At 42.6% G+C, this 15,935-nt stretch overlaps 1 protein-coding gene across 1 annotated transcript in view; it reads right to left on the bottom strand.

Moving 5' to 3' along the window:
* Positions 1–15,935, bottom strand: part of LOC310819921 (transcription initiation factor TFIID subunit 4) — a gene marked incomplete at its 5' end in the record, with an annotated part of 67,488 nt that overhangs the window by 8,366 nt on the left and 43,187 nt on the right. The window contains one exon of the mRNA XM_083691339.1: positions 15,464–15,586. Coding sequence (XP_083547465.1) covers positions 15,464–15,586 — 123 coding nt within the window. The remainder of the gene's footprint in view (positions 1–15,463; positions 15,587–15,935) is intronic.

The following is a 15,935-nucleotide window of genomic DNA, read 5'->3' on the forward strand; positions in this document are numbered from 1 at the left end:
CCTTCCAAACAAAGAACTTCAAACTTTCCCTGCCTGGAAACGGAATATTGGCTATTTTTTTTTTCTTTTCAACCTCCATGAAACAAAAGATTTTATGAGGGCTGAGTCGGGGGAGAAACTAAAATACCATAACATCTTTTTGAAATCTGTTTAATTACCTCGCTGTTAGCAGGACTAGTTGACTGGCTTACCCAATTAATTGACTACACTTTATTAGCTGTGTCCTTTAAGTTCACGTTGGTAAAAACACTGTGAGGTTGATTATCATAAGGGTTCCATTATCCGCTAGTGGAAATACATTAACAGTACTGTATACAGTATGTCACTCCATAGAGCTATACTTATCTCCTCCATAAATAGACCCAACATGAAATGGCTTTGTCTTTCGAGATGCAAAGATTTAAACACGTAGACGTGAGTATTTCTATAGCAATACTACTGGAACGTTCCGGCATGAAACCATTCGGTGTAACCAACAACACATTCAGTGAAGTTTCTCTCTGAAGTTACAGAGAAACGGAAAAGACCACTAATAGCCTACATACTTCGTAACCTTGAACATTTATCGGTTTCTTTCTAACATTTATAAGTATCCATGCTGTTCATAAAGTATCAGTTGTGGAACTTTTCAACATTAAATATTCAAAGCGTTTCATGTATAAAATGAACCCAATTAAAGTTAAAATGGGAAGAAGTGTAATGAGTCTCTCAAGTTGGAATGCTTGTCTTCAGAAGTACACTACTCGCTAATGAGGCTTTGTTGGTTCTGCACACTTTGCTTTAAATGGTGTGGCAGTGTCATTTCTTGTGGTTTTTAATTTTTAATTCAAGTTGAATGAGAGGGTGGTGACTGAGTTAATAATCAAGGCACCGGGGTGTTTTGCAACCGATGGTTAGTTCTAAGAAGATGCCAAATGAGGGCGGTGGTCCACCCCTTTGATGTTTTTGTGAATTGCTCTCTAAACAGGGACAGCCATGTGAATAAAACCAAAGCAACTTAGGGGAGCGTAAGAGTTGACCGGACCACTGAGCACCTCCCAGAGATCATAGCCTAATTGGGGAGAACTAAATAGGGTAGGCTACAGTAGTAGAAACACTAAATAGGCTAGCACTAGTAGAACACATTAAAAAATCATATACAGTAGCATCATACCACTAATAGGCAATGTCTTCAGAAGAAGATAGGGCACAAATGGGATAGTACTCTAGGTCCCAGTGTACCACAGACATCAACCCAGAGCTGTCAACGGTTTTCCATAGTATAGTGTGAAGGAGCAACACACTTCCAAGGACTAAAGCCCACCAAGGGGTGGATATGTAGATGTGAGAGATTAGAGAGTAGATTTACAGGGAAGGTTCACATGCTGATCCGGTCCTTGATCTCAAATTGACGTAAATGGGACCTTTTTGGGATCTTTTGAGCCGTGTTCTGCTCAGTCCCTGTGCTGCTGTCTGTCACCGAACCCCCGTCTGACAGGACGCGTGCAAAGTGTGAGCAGCAGGAGTACTTCTGAAGGAGCAGGTCTGATTGAGATCGTGGGTCTTCTGGGGACAGTCTTGATCTTCATGTTTTATATAGATGCCCCAGAAAGAGGAAACTTCAGTGCCAAATTTCTGAAGAGCGACTCCATGTGCGTTTTTGACCTACAGCATCAAGCCTAGGTTTTATGTTCAATGGGTTGTCATAACGATGTCACTTTTCTCGATCTCATTCAAAAATCATATTTTTTTTTACATGTCTGACAATCCTACTGTTATTCACATTTGTGGGATTTAGCCTAACAGCATGGGGGGGGGGGGGTTAATCACAGAGTGAAACTGAAATATATTAAATATATTTAAAAACCATACAGCAAAAACCATTGGTGATTCCTTTCACAAGACCTGACCAGAATTAGTTTTAGGCTACAGTATTTCATTTAATTACCCAACAAGTGATCAAGGGGCTCCATTTTTCTTCCACTAAGTAGCATCTGCAGTAACCAAAATATTGCAGAAATCCAAATAAACTGGATGCAAATAGACTGGACACAATTTTAATTAATTGGTGTGTCAAGTTTATTTGGAATGTCACATGTGTTTTTGTCACGACTGCTGCAATTTAGAGGAAGGAAAATGGATCCCAAAGTGTCTCTTTAACCTTTCCAAATATCACTGTGGTTAACTGAAACCACAGCGTGAGAAAGGATTAGGTCATTATACCATCCATCATGCTTTGCTAGTGATGAGAGGGTGTGTCTAGGCCCCATTCAGCCAATTAGGAGAGACACTCTGGGGGTCAGAGGTTAAGGGGGGACGTGACGGCACTCCCATTTCTCTTCTCATTTCTCGCCACATTCTCCTCACAGCCTTCCACCCTCTCTCCTGGAGGCCTTGTTTCTCTCAACAGGTAGCAAGCTCCTCCAGAGGCCCCAAAGGCTTCCTCTGTACCTGTACGGCATTTTGGCAAGCTTATCTACAGCAGCCCTCGTTCTTCGGCAGCTGTGTGTGTGTATGTATTAAAGCTTATCTACATATTGACTCGGTTTAAATCCACACCCTTGTCTGCCATAATAATTACATATCTCGTAAAAAGGAATTGCTTCATTCTCCCTGCACCTAGGGCGGGCAGCTGCTGGAGTGCCCACCGGCGCCGTCAAACACACCTCCAGCGCTGCCTGGAATCCAAACAGCTCCGGCACACACACCTAAAGCCATTGTGTTCCCGTGCAATGTTAGGCTTGTTTTAAACTCCTATTACTGCATACAAACCACCGTAAGCACAGCGCAACGCTTCTTCCACTGTTCCGCACTCAATCACAACGCAGAGCGGATGCAATGAACAGGTAATAAAGACAGCGGGCGCCTGTTTAACGCTTGTCAACAGGTCAACCCCTCCATGGGGGACCACACACACACACACACACACACACACACACAGTACAGTAATATATGCTGACCCAGGAGGTATGTTTACATCCAATGGCTCCCTCTACCTCACTGTGTGTATATAAACACTCACAAAGGCCCGGGTAGGCTTTTCAGCCAAGCCACATCTATCGTACTACACTGACATGACATATAATCAGCACACTGACTCAAGCTGGGGAGACCAAATTCGGTTATTCACAAGTCTCACAAAGTTCTATCAGTCGAGGGTGTTCATTAGTCCAACAAATACATAATTTATGCAATCTAAAAAATACATGTGATAATGAATCAAATGGGAATGAGAGACACAAAGCCATAGAAGTTCTCTGGTGTTGCCAATTTCTTTGTTTCACGGAACAGCAAACGTCTTGTTAAGAATTGGTCAGGGCCTTTGGTGAGCTCCATGCTGGGCAGGCTTCTTCGCTCACGACAACAAAGCTCTGTTGTACTACTCAGAGCACAAAGGGGTAAACCTCGGCCAGGCTTGTTAATGCCTCACTCAAAAATAGGGGTAACCAGTCTGTTTATTTGAATTAATTGCTCTCGGTCTTCAACTGCCACTATTTAACCTTGATTCACAGAAAAAAAAAAAGCTTAGTCCGACTGAAATGTAGTTTTGGGTAATGTATGTGGCCCTCTTTTGTTTGATTTATTGTGGAAATTTGCATTTACTGTGGAAAAGTGGCCAGCTACTGTATGGCACTAACCTGGTAGCCAAAATAAATAGGGGTACTACAACAAATAAGCGCAGCAAATTGTCGAATACCACTCAAAATCATGTGTCTTTTTTCTTTCATTCAGATGATAATGCCGTACATGGTTATGTCTGAATTCTGCTGAGATTATTTGTCAAAAACGCCTGAATTTCACAGTTAATTGGGCTTCCTAATTAGCTCAGGATGTCTAATTCCCATTGCAGTCAGTGTGCTAAATGGTAAAGATTTAGCAAGCGGATGCCTTTCCTTAAAACTGAGCAGAGAGGCTCCCTACACAGGCTGCACTGTACATTACGCACTCGATGATCGATTCTAAATCTTAATTAGGGAAAGGACAAACAAGAGAGGGGCATAATGAACTGTGTACCTTGTCAAACAGCTGGGTGAATATATTTATCGAGATCAACGTTAAATTTAATGATTCGGGCAATTAACTCTGGACCCTGTCTAGTCTCAGAGGAGACTGTGGGGATGCGGAGGCAGGCACCGGGGCCACAGACCCTAATGAAAACCAGCTGACAAATATTTGCCGTCCCCAGAGCTCTGGAACAAGCCACAGCGAGAGTGAGAGGACTTTGTGTTGAGAAGCAAAGATATCATAACATGTCTCACTCCCCAGCGTGCGTCACTTGCAGTCAATTGCACGGCTTGATAGAACTGCTCTGGTATGTGTGATGTCTTTAAAGAACTCAGTTGTGCTGGAGATACATCTCCATCTAATCAGAAATGTACAAAAAATAAAACAATACAGGAAAAAAACAAGGCTATTCTGTTCTGAGCACAGTATCATTATTAGTGCAGTCGTTTTTTATTACCAGCCCTTCCTAACTTTTTTTTTTTTTAAATTGATCAAATGGAAAGCAGTGAAAAGCGAGGAAAAAAAATTAAACTGAGTCGAAAAGTGTGACTTGGATTTAATATTTTATAATTGCCAAGGGACATTCGAGATCAATGAATTTTTGCCCGGGACGCACATCAGAAAGAGATGTACTTCGGTCTTTTTAGGGAACATTGGTCTATTTAATTCCAGTGTCTGATGCATGTGAAATATGCCTTCCATGGCCTCCTTCTGCTCCTCCAGGCTCAGCTGCAGGCAGACATTACCACTTTTAATGGGCCGCCATGAGAAGAGGGAAGTCAGCCAATAACCCATCCTCACTAATGGATCGCCTTGTTTATTCTTTTACACCATTTTCTGGAGCTAATTTTAGCCTCATAGAATTTTATGATGAAGGAGAATAAGAGGGGGGAAAAAAAGCATTGCATCACAACAAATCAACGGAATGTGTTAAAAGGAAACAATGCACAAACAGTGCTCCAGCGCGGGATTTTTATATCAGTAACGGGGTAACGTGGGGCATCTTGCCTATCTGTGTGGTGCACTGGTTGATATGAAATAATAGAAAAGCTACTGGTCCAATGCAGTGTAATTGCAGAGCATTTCAGGGTCTAAAACAATGGGAATCTAGAGAGTCTGTGGTGGGGGGGGGGGGGGGGGGGGTATAAAGTATGTCTTAGCGACTGAAGCGATTTATTTGAGCTAGAGAGCCAGAAGAATATAATCAAATCTGCTATCATCATCACTAATCCTTCCAAAAGACATGGAGTCATCTACAAAATCAGATAATCACATATTTATTTGCTCATTGGCTCTTCTGTGAGCGCTTCTGCAAACAATTAAACATCAGATGACTTTCGGTGGAGAACCACACAACAGATTGTTCAGTACTACTTCCACACGGTCACATGCAGCGTCCTGTTCTATGTGCCAGGCAGGTGCTTTGGCTAGCCTGGCATCTCAATGAATAAATTCAATTAGACTCTTCCTGAAGCGCCTCCATCTGCAAACAATATGGTTCCCTTCTTTTTAATCAAGCTTTCCCCGGCTCAGGACCAAAGGCCCTTCAAATTAAAAGTCATCTTCAGGAATGCTTCCTCTTACTCATAATGCTTACACGAGGCAATGAGATCAAAGAAAATAATAAATAAATGAAATAATAAAATGTCCAGTCACACTTGACATAAAGTTGTCCCTCTACCTGTGTAATAACTGTGTAATTACTCTAGGAACGTGGTATTGAACTGTTATAGTACATTAGTAATTGCATAGCAATAGAGTTGAGCAGTTTGTGTTATAACAGCTTCTTTTTCCACTTGTGTAACTGCTCAGCTCCAAATACTGTGTAATTACCTAATCATGTTAATACAATGTCATTATTACAACATATTACAACTGTAATGACAAGGTTAATATACAGGTATAGGGTAAACAATATAAAGTTACCCTAAAAATCCTATCTACAGTATGTATGGAACAATGATTCTGAGGGACTTAAAAAATACCCCAGAATGTCCCCTTTGTCTGTTCAAAGAACAGTAGCAGTACTGTAAAATACAAGCGATAGGGACAGCCCAGCTTATCTCTACTCCTAAGGCCAGATCGGCTGCTTTTCTTCAGTGAGGGAACACATTTCCCTCCACAAGGAAAAATAACTGAATCAGATCCCGACATGGAAAACTCAAATCACTGTGTTTATGTTGGCATTTCTGCCATCTAGTTATTTTTGCCTACTCTATACATATCAACTTTTTTTTCCCTTCTATTTCCCTCTGCCCCCTGCCAGCTTTTAATGAAAGATCATTTCCAGCATTTTCACTAGTTTCTTTCCCCAGGCTTCAACCTTTAGAGCTGACAATGTAGCTGACAAAAATAATATAGTCAAAGAAAAACAAACTTTAATAAATAGTAACAAGAAATCCACTGCTTCCCCGGTAATGTCACAATGCTACGCTGCACAAACCAATCACGGCTAATTCTAACAGCATCGGAGAACAGACTATAAATAAACTGCAATAAGTGACACAAAGACACACACAGGGGTTCCTGAAGCTAGTCAGCGAGTCAGCGTACTCTCTTACTCTCTCAAGGGCCCTACCACCGCAGTTTCAGGCTTCATATCGACAACTTCATTATCAGCGCGTGCCCTCCCAAACCCTTGATTCATACAACCACATTACCACACACTGAGACCCAATTTAGAGACCCAGAGCTCCCAGCTCCCCTCCTCGCGGATTGTGGAGACATAGACACATGTGTGTGGTAGAAACCGATGGTCGTATCAGAGGAGTTCTTCTTCTGCCTTTCCCTGGGAGTGTGGAGGCGTGGGATGAGAAGTGGGGGTTTGGGTGCCTGAAGCTGGAGCGCAGGGCCCAGGATGTTGGGGCTGTCCTCACGTCCCTGGCCAGCAGGCGAGAGAACCAGGCATTATAGCCCTGTCTCCATGGCACCAACGCACAGAAAAACTGCAGCAAATTTAATTCTTCAGAAATTTAATTATATCAAGATTAACAAGGGAGGTAATTAATTTCTTTAAGATGGGTATCTTTTAAGTGCCTGGGGCTCAACTTTGTTGTCAAAACTGTATATTTAACCATTATTTCAGGGCAAAGTTTTAAAGGCAGAAATGAAGAGGATCACTGCTTCACCATGAATATGGAAATATTGGAGTTTCTTATCTAAACGATTATTTTACAGTATTAGCACAAATACACACATTTATGTACATATATAAATGTAAAATGTATTTTTTAATACCACAAAAATCAGAGACTATCATGAATCCACAAAAATCGGTTTCGCTCCAATTAAAATAATGAGGCCATATTGAGTTGTTGGTTTTTTAGCTGTATTTTTACAGCTTGGACAGAACTCCATTGGCTTGGCCATCCCAAAGTGCTAGCTAAGATGGCTGTATGGAGTGGACAGCACACCTCGGCCCTATGGCCAAGATCCAGGGTTTAAACAGTGCCCCATTGTCTGGACCAGTCTACACTACAGGCCAGGACCCCACACTCTGCTCAACATAAGCCTCTGCATGAAGCCAAATTCTGTCTACAACACAAACACAAACACAATTATCGTCAAGAAAACCTTCTTGGGGGCTAACAAACATTTTCTCAGACGTAACTGAGGGAAGTGTTGTTAGTTTGAAAACCGCAACCCCGAACAATGTGTGACCCTTATAATTATTATTTATATGGTGTGACCAAACCAATTTACCGCTTTTCAGCTAATCAGTAGTCTGACTGAATGATCTCTTCAGCTTACATAACTATTCAAGTGACCAATGTGATATGAAGTCTTACACGCCTGAAGCCCGTGAGACGCATGCTACACTGGATGTCATGTGTTTGGGGATAAAGCTCGGCCCTAAACTAGGTCTCTCTCTGTACGTCAGGACAGGACCCCCCCCCATCAGCCTATCCTCTCAACAAGCAGAAACACAACCACAACCACAACACAAGAGACTCCAGCTAATATGTCAGACTGGTCTGATCGCCATTAAACATTGCTGCACTGTTGTCTACCCCTTGGATAGTCTCACTAAGTCAAGACTCCAAGAGATGAGATTCTGGGTTATGAGACTGCGCTCTGGGCAACATCTTCACTGGCATTCCTTTCACCTCAAACCACTATCGTCTTCTTCTACAGCACAAGGTTATTCTGCCCTACTCACCACTCTAATTCTGATTGCACTCTAATTTCTTAAGAGACCTTTTGCCACGATGACTCATTATGTGCTCTAATCTGACCTGTTGGTGTGTGTGTGTGTGTGTGTGTGTGTGTGTGTGTGTGTGTGTGTGTCTGTGTGTTTTTGTGTGTCTGAGCAGGTCGACAGGTCGCTCTGTATAGTGGGGTCAGGGCAGGGTCCGAGAGCGTGAGCCTCATGCAAAAGCCACAGGAGGACAGGAAGAGAGAAGGAGGCTCCTGGCCATGAGTGTCACTTACTAAAACAGCCACCTTGCTCAATTTAGACTGACTATGTAAATACACATTTCCATAACTACTGCTAATGCACCAGCATTTGGGATTAAATGCAATACCAAGGTACCCTTCGAGTTTCAGAGGAGAGGTTTCAGTACGAAGTACATACATTTGTTAGGGTTTGAGACACATATCTTTGAGTACAGTCATTCTTAGTCATGACTATTCATGAACAATGTGTTAGACATTAGGGTTACTTCAAGCAGTAGGCAGGTTTTGAGTAAAAAACAAACAAACAAAATGACTCTTTCAGTGGTGCATTTGCTCTAACACTGTAGTAAAGTGCTGTTTTTGATATTGCCAGAAACCCAGTTTGATTGAATAGGGCCCAGTGTTATGACATTCACTGACTCATACTCTAATTAATGATATTTAATGTTCGGTCTACAGTACACATGTGCTTACAATATGTATGTCCCTTCATATCTTTCACACTATGATTCATAATTGTTGAACTCTTTTATGATCTTGGAAGCCTTTTGCTCTATTTCCATTTATGTAAGCATTAACGCCATTGATGCTAAACCGTGTTGACAGTTTTAACAAACAACCCAAGCATGACGGCATACTCATCAATTCATATGTCATGTTTTTCCATACATATTCAAAGAGCAAGTATATACAAATACATCAGGAATAATACAATTATCTTGGAGAAGTAATGAATTCAATTCTTATTCACACCTCAGCTCCCAGATGTTTGTCTTCAGGTGACAGTTCATTGTAATCAGTGAGGAAAGTCTAAACATTTTTAGAAACACAAGAGAACTTAAACAGATGTCAATGCCACAGCTGTACATGGTCAGACTTTACAATAAAAGGATTGTTCACCCAAATTACAAAATCACATATTTGTTTCCTTACCCTGAAAGGAATCTATAGACAATGACAGAGCTCAACACACACTGGTTCTGTTTATCTGGGCACTGTCTCAAACCGCTAACTGTTAGCATTTTTAACCAAAAACCAATGGAGATCAATGGACTCTAATGAAGCATGTCTGAAATGTAATGCCATAATCAGGTAAAAGTCATTTAAGTCAAGTCATTTAGTCTTTTAGGATAATTTGGGACGATTTGGGCATGACATTTCAAACATGCTAATTTAGGCTAATTCAATTGACTTCTCCATATGCTGGATATAATGTATTACCTATTACATTGGGTACCTAATAATGACTGTGAAGCAACATGTAAATACAAAGTTGTTACTACAGTAATTACAATGTTACTACACAGGCATAGGGACAACTTAATGAAAAATGTTACCCCGTATTTGAATTCAAAAGCTTAGGCTTTAGGGCTAAGGAGGAGTTCTTAGCACCGGGCTAAGGAGGCCCCGCAACCATTCTGAAAGTCTCAACTTCATCTCCCCTTTGTCCTCGCCGCTCTGAAAAACAGAAGTGCCCTAGAGACAAAAACTCAAACTAACATTACAATTACTGACATTACGCAACCGATAACAGCCTCCCAGTGCCTCCTTTAATCATGTATATGTTGCATGTAACAGAGATAACCCACAGGATTCACCCTTGTGGTTCATTATATTACAACATTAGATATGGAAATGTGGGCTCCAATCCAGATCCCCTCAACACACTCGCTGAGAGATAAAAAACAAAAAATAAAAAAAAGTGACAACCAATGAAGGGTTAATGCCGATGCACGAAGCAGATCAGATTAAACCATCCATATGGTTTTAAAGCAGAGAGGGTAAACAGCACTCTGTCAGTGTGCCTCCCTTGAGCAACATGTTAAGGCAACATGTTTAGGCTAATAGCCGTGGCTATTAGAGATTTGAGCCTGTGGTCTCATGCACTGTGCACCATGTGAAATCCCACCGGACGGATGGTATGGGCAGGGGAAGGGGGGAGGAGGAGGGAGGACGGACGGGAGGGAGGGAGGGAGGGAGGGAGGGAGGCAGTGAATGGTGTTTGTACTGTATGATGCTGTCCACTCTCTTAGCAAGCAGCTGGCCTGCCTTAACCAAACAGCCTGCCTGCCCCGTCTCAGTCTCAGTCCCTGTCCTACAGTAGGCTCCTCCCCCTGAACAATGATGCTCCCTGGCTTTCCTGTTTGTCTGGCTGAAGACCTGGCCGTTTACTCCCAGGCGGCACGTTGGGAGGGAAGGAGGAGGAGGAGGAGGAGAAGAAGAGCAAAAAGGGAAAGGAGCAAGGAGAATGGGGGAGGTTGGAGGGGTGAGGAGGAGGGGAGAAACTGCACACTCCCAAGTTGGGATTGATTTACTTCATTAACCGAGATTACAAGTTTAACTTACAAACCAGAGGTCAAAATTTCTCATTAACAAGGGGACCGTGGAGAACCGCGGGGCTTGGAGACCACTCTTATTACTGACTACACATTTCAATCTGTCTTTGATGTTCCATGTCTGCCTCCCCCCCCCCCCCCACCCCCCTCTCCCCTCCTATTTTTTGGCAGAGAGGTTGATTTTAATTGTAGCTATAGAACAGAGCATAGTTTGCCTGTAAGCCAGCCTCCACATCTGTAGTGAGTGCAGCTTTAGTGATATTGGGTGCAGTCCATAGCCCCGGGCTAATTTTAATGGTTCCCCCCTTTCATTGGAAGCTCAGATTGTTTTCCACGTGATTCCTGTTAATTTAGCTGGAGGAAAGGGCATCAGTTTTCCTTGTGCTTTTCCCCTCTCTCTCTCTCTCCCTCTCTCTCCATGCCTCTCGCTCTATTGCCTCACTCCCTCTTTCTGATCTACTCCCTCAAAGTAAGAAGGTGAAATGAATTCAAATGGAAAAATAGACAGCTCACTATTAAATCTCTTGCCTACCTTTTTCCCTCTCCGCCTGGATGAGATAGATAGGCAGAAATGGCAGTATGGGTTGTACAAGTCTGGGAAATTCAGCTGCTATTGTTGTTTTACGTCAGCAAACAAGATTGTTCCTTTGATGTGATAAATGGCCCAAGTGCCTAGATGATAACTCTGAGCTGGTAAATGTGTCAAGGATGTTTCAGAGCTCTGAGCATGTTTTACACCAGACAATTCCATCATTATGTATGGAGGTACCTGGCATTTTACATCTGAAATCTACGACTCACCTTAAACGTTCCCTATGTCAAGCGTCACTTCAGACGATTTCATCGTGTAAAGACTCTCACCCCAGCAATACTAAACCCTTCTTTCTTCTCCTTTAAAAAGGATCAAACCGGAAAATAGCCACACAAAGGAAAGCCAGAAATAGCAATAACAAATTACTACAGTATACTCCACAAATACTGTTCAACGTGTGAAAGGAAGGAGACTCCATGAAATAGTGAAGGTGACAGTGGAACAATGTGACGAAAATATGAATAATCTTGTCTTGTCAAGGTGACTGGAATGTCGCCCAACTCAGTCTGGCAGGGAGTACAGGCCCATCCCTATAACATGCTTTAATTATTTATATAGCAAGGGTTAACTTTAAAATACCCAACAAACAAGAGGCAAATGGTCAATACAAAGATCCCATTCAATACAAAGATCCCTTTTTTTTTTTTTTACCAGGCCTTTTTTATGAGGCCTTGTGATATCAAAATAGCCAGCCCTATACATCAATAACCTTATCTTAGGGGTACATATCATAGGATACAGTACCATACCATACAAAACAGTATGCCAAAGGCAACTATGCAACATACCAAAGGGAACAATACAACACTGAATCCTATAAATCCATCTGGATGTGAATGTAGGAGACAGTGTAATGTGTGTACCAGTAATGAGTAGGTCTATCTACTATGGTATGTATGAGTTCCTTCTTACTTTGCTATTAGTATAACATGGATATGCATATTATACTGTATGACAAGCTGTTGGCCTTTACCTTGGGGGACTGTGATAGCATCCTTTTCACCTCCACCTCTACCTGCCCTCTCTCTCCTTCCTCCTCCCACTTCCTCCTCTCTCATTCTCCAGCCCACCGCTTGGCTTTGTACTGCACTTCAAAAGCCCATGTGTGCTGAGAGCAGGGGTGTGTGTTGGTGGGGGGTAGAGGTGGAGCGGGCCACAGCGGGCCCTCCTTCGCCCTGTGAACGGCCCCCATTGGCTCCCTGTAACTAATCCGCCCTGCGGAGCCCTGTAAGGCCCCCTTTGTTCCCTCTTGCAGACCAGACCAGGCTGGAGACAGACACTCCAGTCTTGACTGGCTATCAGTTTCAGACCCACAGGCAGTCTGTGTCCAGGCACAGGCCCAAGCTCGGCCAAGCCACCACCGAATGAAGGGAAGGGGGGAAAAAAAGGAGAAAAAAAACGTATACCAAAATTGTGTCACCTGAATTCTGTCACGGTCAGAACACGGCGAAAGGGTGGTCTGAAGAGGAAAAGGAGATGGGTGGGTGGGTGGGGGGGGGGGGGGGGGGGTTCAACAGGAGCTCTGCTAGCGGAGCAGGATCTCAAGAAGGTCATTATCCCCCTCTTCCTAATTTGAGCTCTGGCGCAGCACTGAAGGGCTGCCTTTGTCTGGGATTAATGCGGGAAAGCTCAGGATGCGATGTCAGAGGGAAATAATCAGCGTGGGCCGTTCATAATGCTGGCTGCTGCCTGTGCTCCTGGCCAGGGCCCCCCGGCCCATTTCTGTGGAGATGAAATCTATGACAAGCCCCTCAGTGAAGCTGAGAGCAGGCAACAGTCCAGTAACACCCACAGGCCTCCAGGCATCCTGTGACCCCCTTAGAAAAGTCACATTCACTTTGCTCTGGAGAAGGGAAAGAGAACGCCGCCGGCGCTTCCAGCCCATGTGAAATGAAGAAATGTGAGGAGGTGAAAATGAAGTGAAAATAAGTTAAGATTCCTCTCCTCCCCCACACGCAATCGCTCAGAAAGGGAGGGGGGGTGGGGGGGTATGACTTCACTTCATTATGCCCCCCTAATTAAACGTGGACAAGACGTTAAAAACAGCTCTGGAGTAATGTATTCATGTTTATGTTGTGTGACTGCGTTTAGAAACCGGATTGTAGACTGTGACTGTGTTTGGAAACCGATATTTTTTTTTTTTGCTGTTGCAGAGGGTGGAGGGCTCACATAGCCATCAGGATGAAACACAGTGAAAGAGGTTGGCACGGCAGTCAAGGACCAGAAGTAATGCTTTTATTTTGTTATTTATGCTTTTTATACTGTGTGCATTACTACGCTTTTATGCAGCAGATTGCAACTAAGCGAATGATGTGAAGATACAACTGAATAAGCAGGTTATTAAAATGACCAATTGGCAGTCAGAAATTCAGGCTTTTTTTAGATTCATCATATTCATAGCATTACTCAGAAGCATATCGTGGTTTGAATAGTTCAACATTATTTTTTTTTTATCTGAGCAAAATGTTCTGGTTCCAGAAACCGTGCATGACTTAATGTGTAACTGTAAATTGCAGAAATGTGATACCCAGGCGGTTCTTTAAAACCTCCAACAGGAGACCATTCTGTTATAATGCCAGAATTCATCTTAATTAACAACAGACTGGGTAAGTCATACAGGAATAAGTGAACATGCTCTAGCCTTGTCAACGTGGATATTGGTTCACGTATCGCAGACAATCACCCACCATCTTCCTTGTATTAGCAAACCTGAGGTTTTTCATGCTGTATATTAGATCAATTCTCCAAACTGGGCTAACATACAACAGGCTATTCACGTTAAAGACGTCTGGAATTGAGAAAAACAATGAACAAATCCATTCCTGGAATAAGTAAAACAAACAAACCAACAGAGCACCCTGCTCCCGGTCCCTCCTTGACCTCTTGCTAAGGTATTGGCTCGGCCCTCTAATGGGAGATTTCAGATCTGCTCATCTTCATCCACGTTGTAGATGAATAAGCATGAGAGTTTGGTTCAGAGGGCGGCACACTGTGTACCCAACCCACCACGGCTTAGCGTCCATACCAAACAATAACAGCACCGCGAAGAGCCCGTTAAATCCCGTGGCTAAATGCCATGGATAAAGGAATGATTCAAGTACCACACATTTACTCCAACATCTGGACCTCCAATAGTATCATGCCAATAACTGAGCACGTGGCCATGCAACCTAGCAACTAGCCATACAAAAACAGTACAATCAAGCCATGCCACATGCAAACCTGTCATCTGTGACCATACCACACCATACCTTTGAGTCTATTCTATAGAGACAGATATGACATTGTACCTGAGGTCCACCCATATGAGGGCCCCATATGGAACATCATCAATCAAATGTTTTGCCTCATTAAACCACACAGTCTCACAAATGTTGACAAAATAAGCATATGCTTATGTGCATGAGGTAATTTCTGGACATTATATTTGACTATTTAGGGGACCCCTTTTGGCTCAAGAGCACCCCCAGAGTCAAATCTTCCGTAATGTAACTTTAATTAGGTAGCCTACTGTATGTGGTTGCAGCCTACATACATCATGCTCAATACATGATTACTGAATATGCTGGTAAAGCGATTGCATCACAATCAAAGAATACCATGACAACAAAAATATCTTGAGACAAACATAGCAAGCTTGTATAGAAAGCTCTTGTTTTGCTCTTGAATTGTTAAACGTGATAAAATATTTACATTATTTGATATTCGAGAGGTGTGCTAGTAGAAACTAGCACGTGGCTAACTGTGATTAGTCGCTGATATACTGTAGCTGAAAAACGATTTTAAATAAATCTTCTAACCGGCAGTCTTCGTTTCTGGGAATGTTGGGAAAAGCGAAGTAATGAAGAATATTCAATTATATTATGGTGGGAGTACATTTAGCTGCGTAATATTTCCATTGTCAGTTTGTTTGGCTTTCCCCAGTGACGTTCCACTTTACCTGTATATTACAGAGCTAAAATCTGTACATCATCCCTTACTGTGATGCATTTTTTCCATAAGCCAAATTTGGGGAAGAAAACGTTTATACATACGTACAATACATATTGAGTTACCATATAAGCTTACAGTGGGTAATAAGTACATTGACCTTGAATCCTACATATTTCTCCTCCATTAGCATTAGCAACATTAAAGAGGCCCTGGCCCTTACCTCGGTCACTGACGACGTGGCCCCAGGAGAATCCATCTTGCGTTTCTTTCGAGGTCCGATGGCAGCTAGTGCGGTCAGGTTGGCGTCTCGTTGCCTCACCAAGGCCATCTCCTGTTGCTGCATCTGATTGAGAGAAAGCAACAGGCGCACCGGTTAGCTTAGCTCGACATTCAGCATTCCATGGGTCAGTGGACTTCTGTAGGAATGAATGAATGACTTTATTTGACAAATGTAAAATACACTACGAGGTTACCTCAGGCATTTGAGTCCAACAATACACACATATATATTATCGAGGATGGAAAAATATTGCTAAGGACATTTGTGGACCGCACAAACATGTGAAGAAAACGTAACGTAGTTTAAGTACTACTTAATGTGGTTTACAGTTTACAGTACCAATGGTCTTCCAGTGGTCTCTCATTCTATCTCTACCCTCAATCACAATAGCCGACTAAATTCTAACTACTAG

The sequence above is a fragment of the Argentina silus genome (genome assembly GCF_951799395.1).
Source record: "Argentina silus genome assembly, chromosome: 19".
Lineage (NCBI taxonomy): Eukaryota > Metazoa > Chordata > Actinopteri > Argentiniformes > Argentinidae > Argentina > Argentina silus.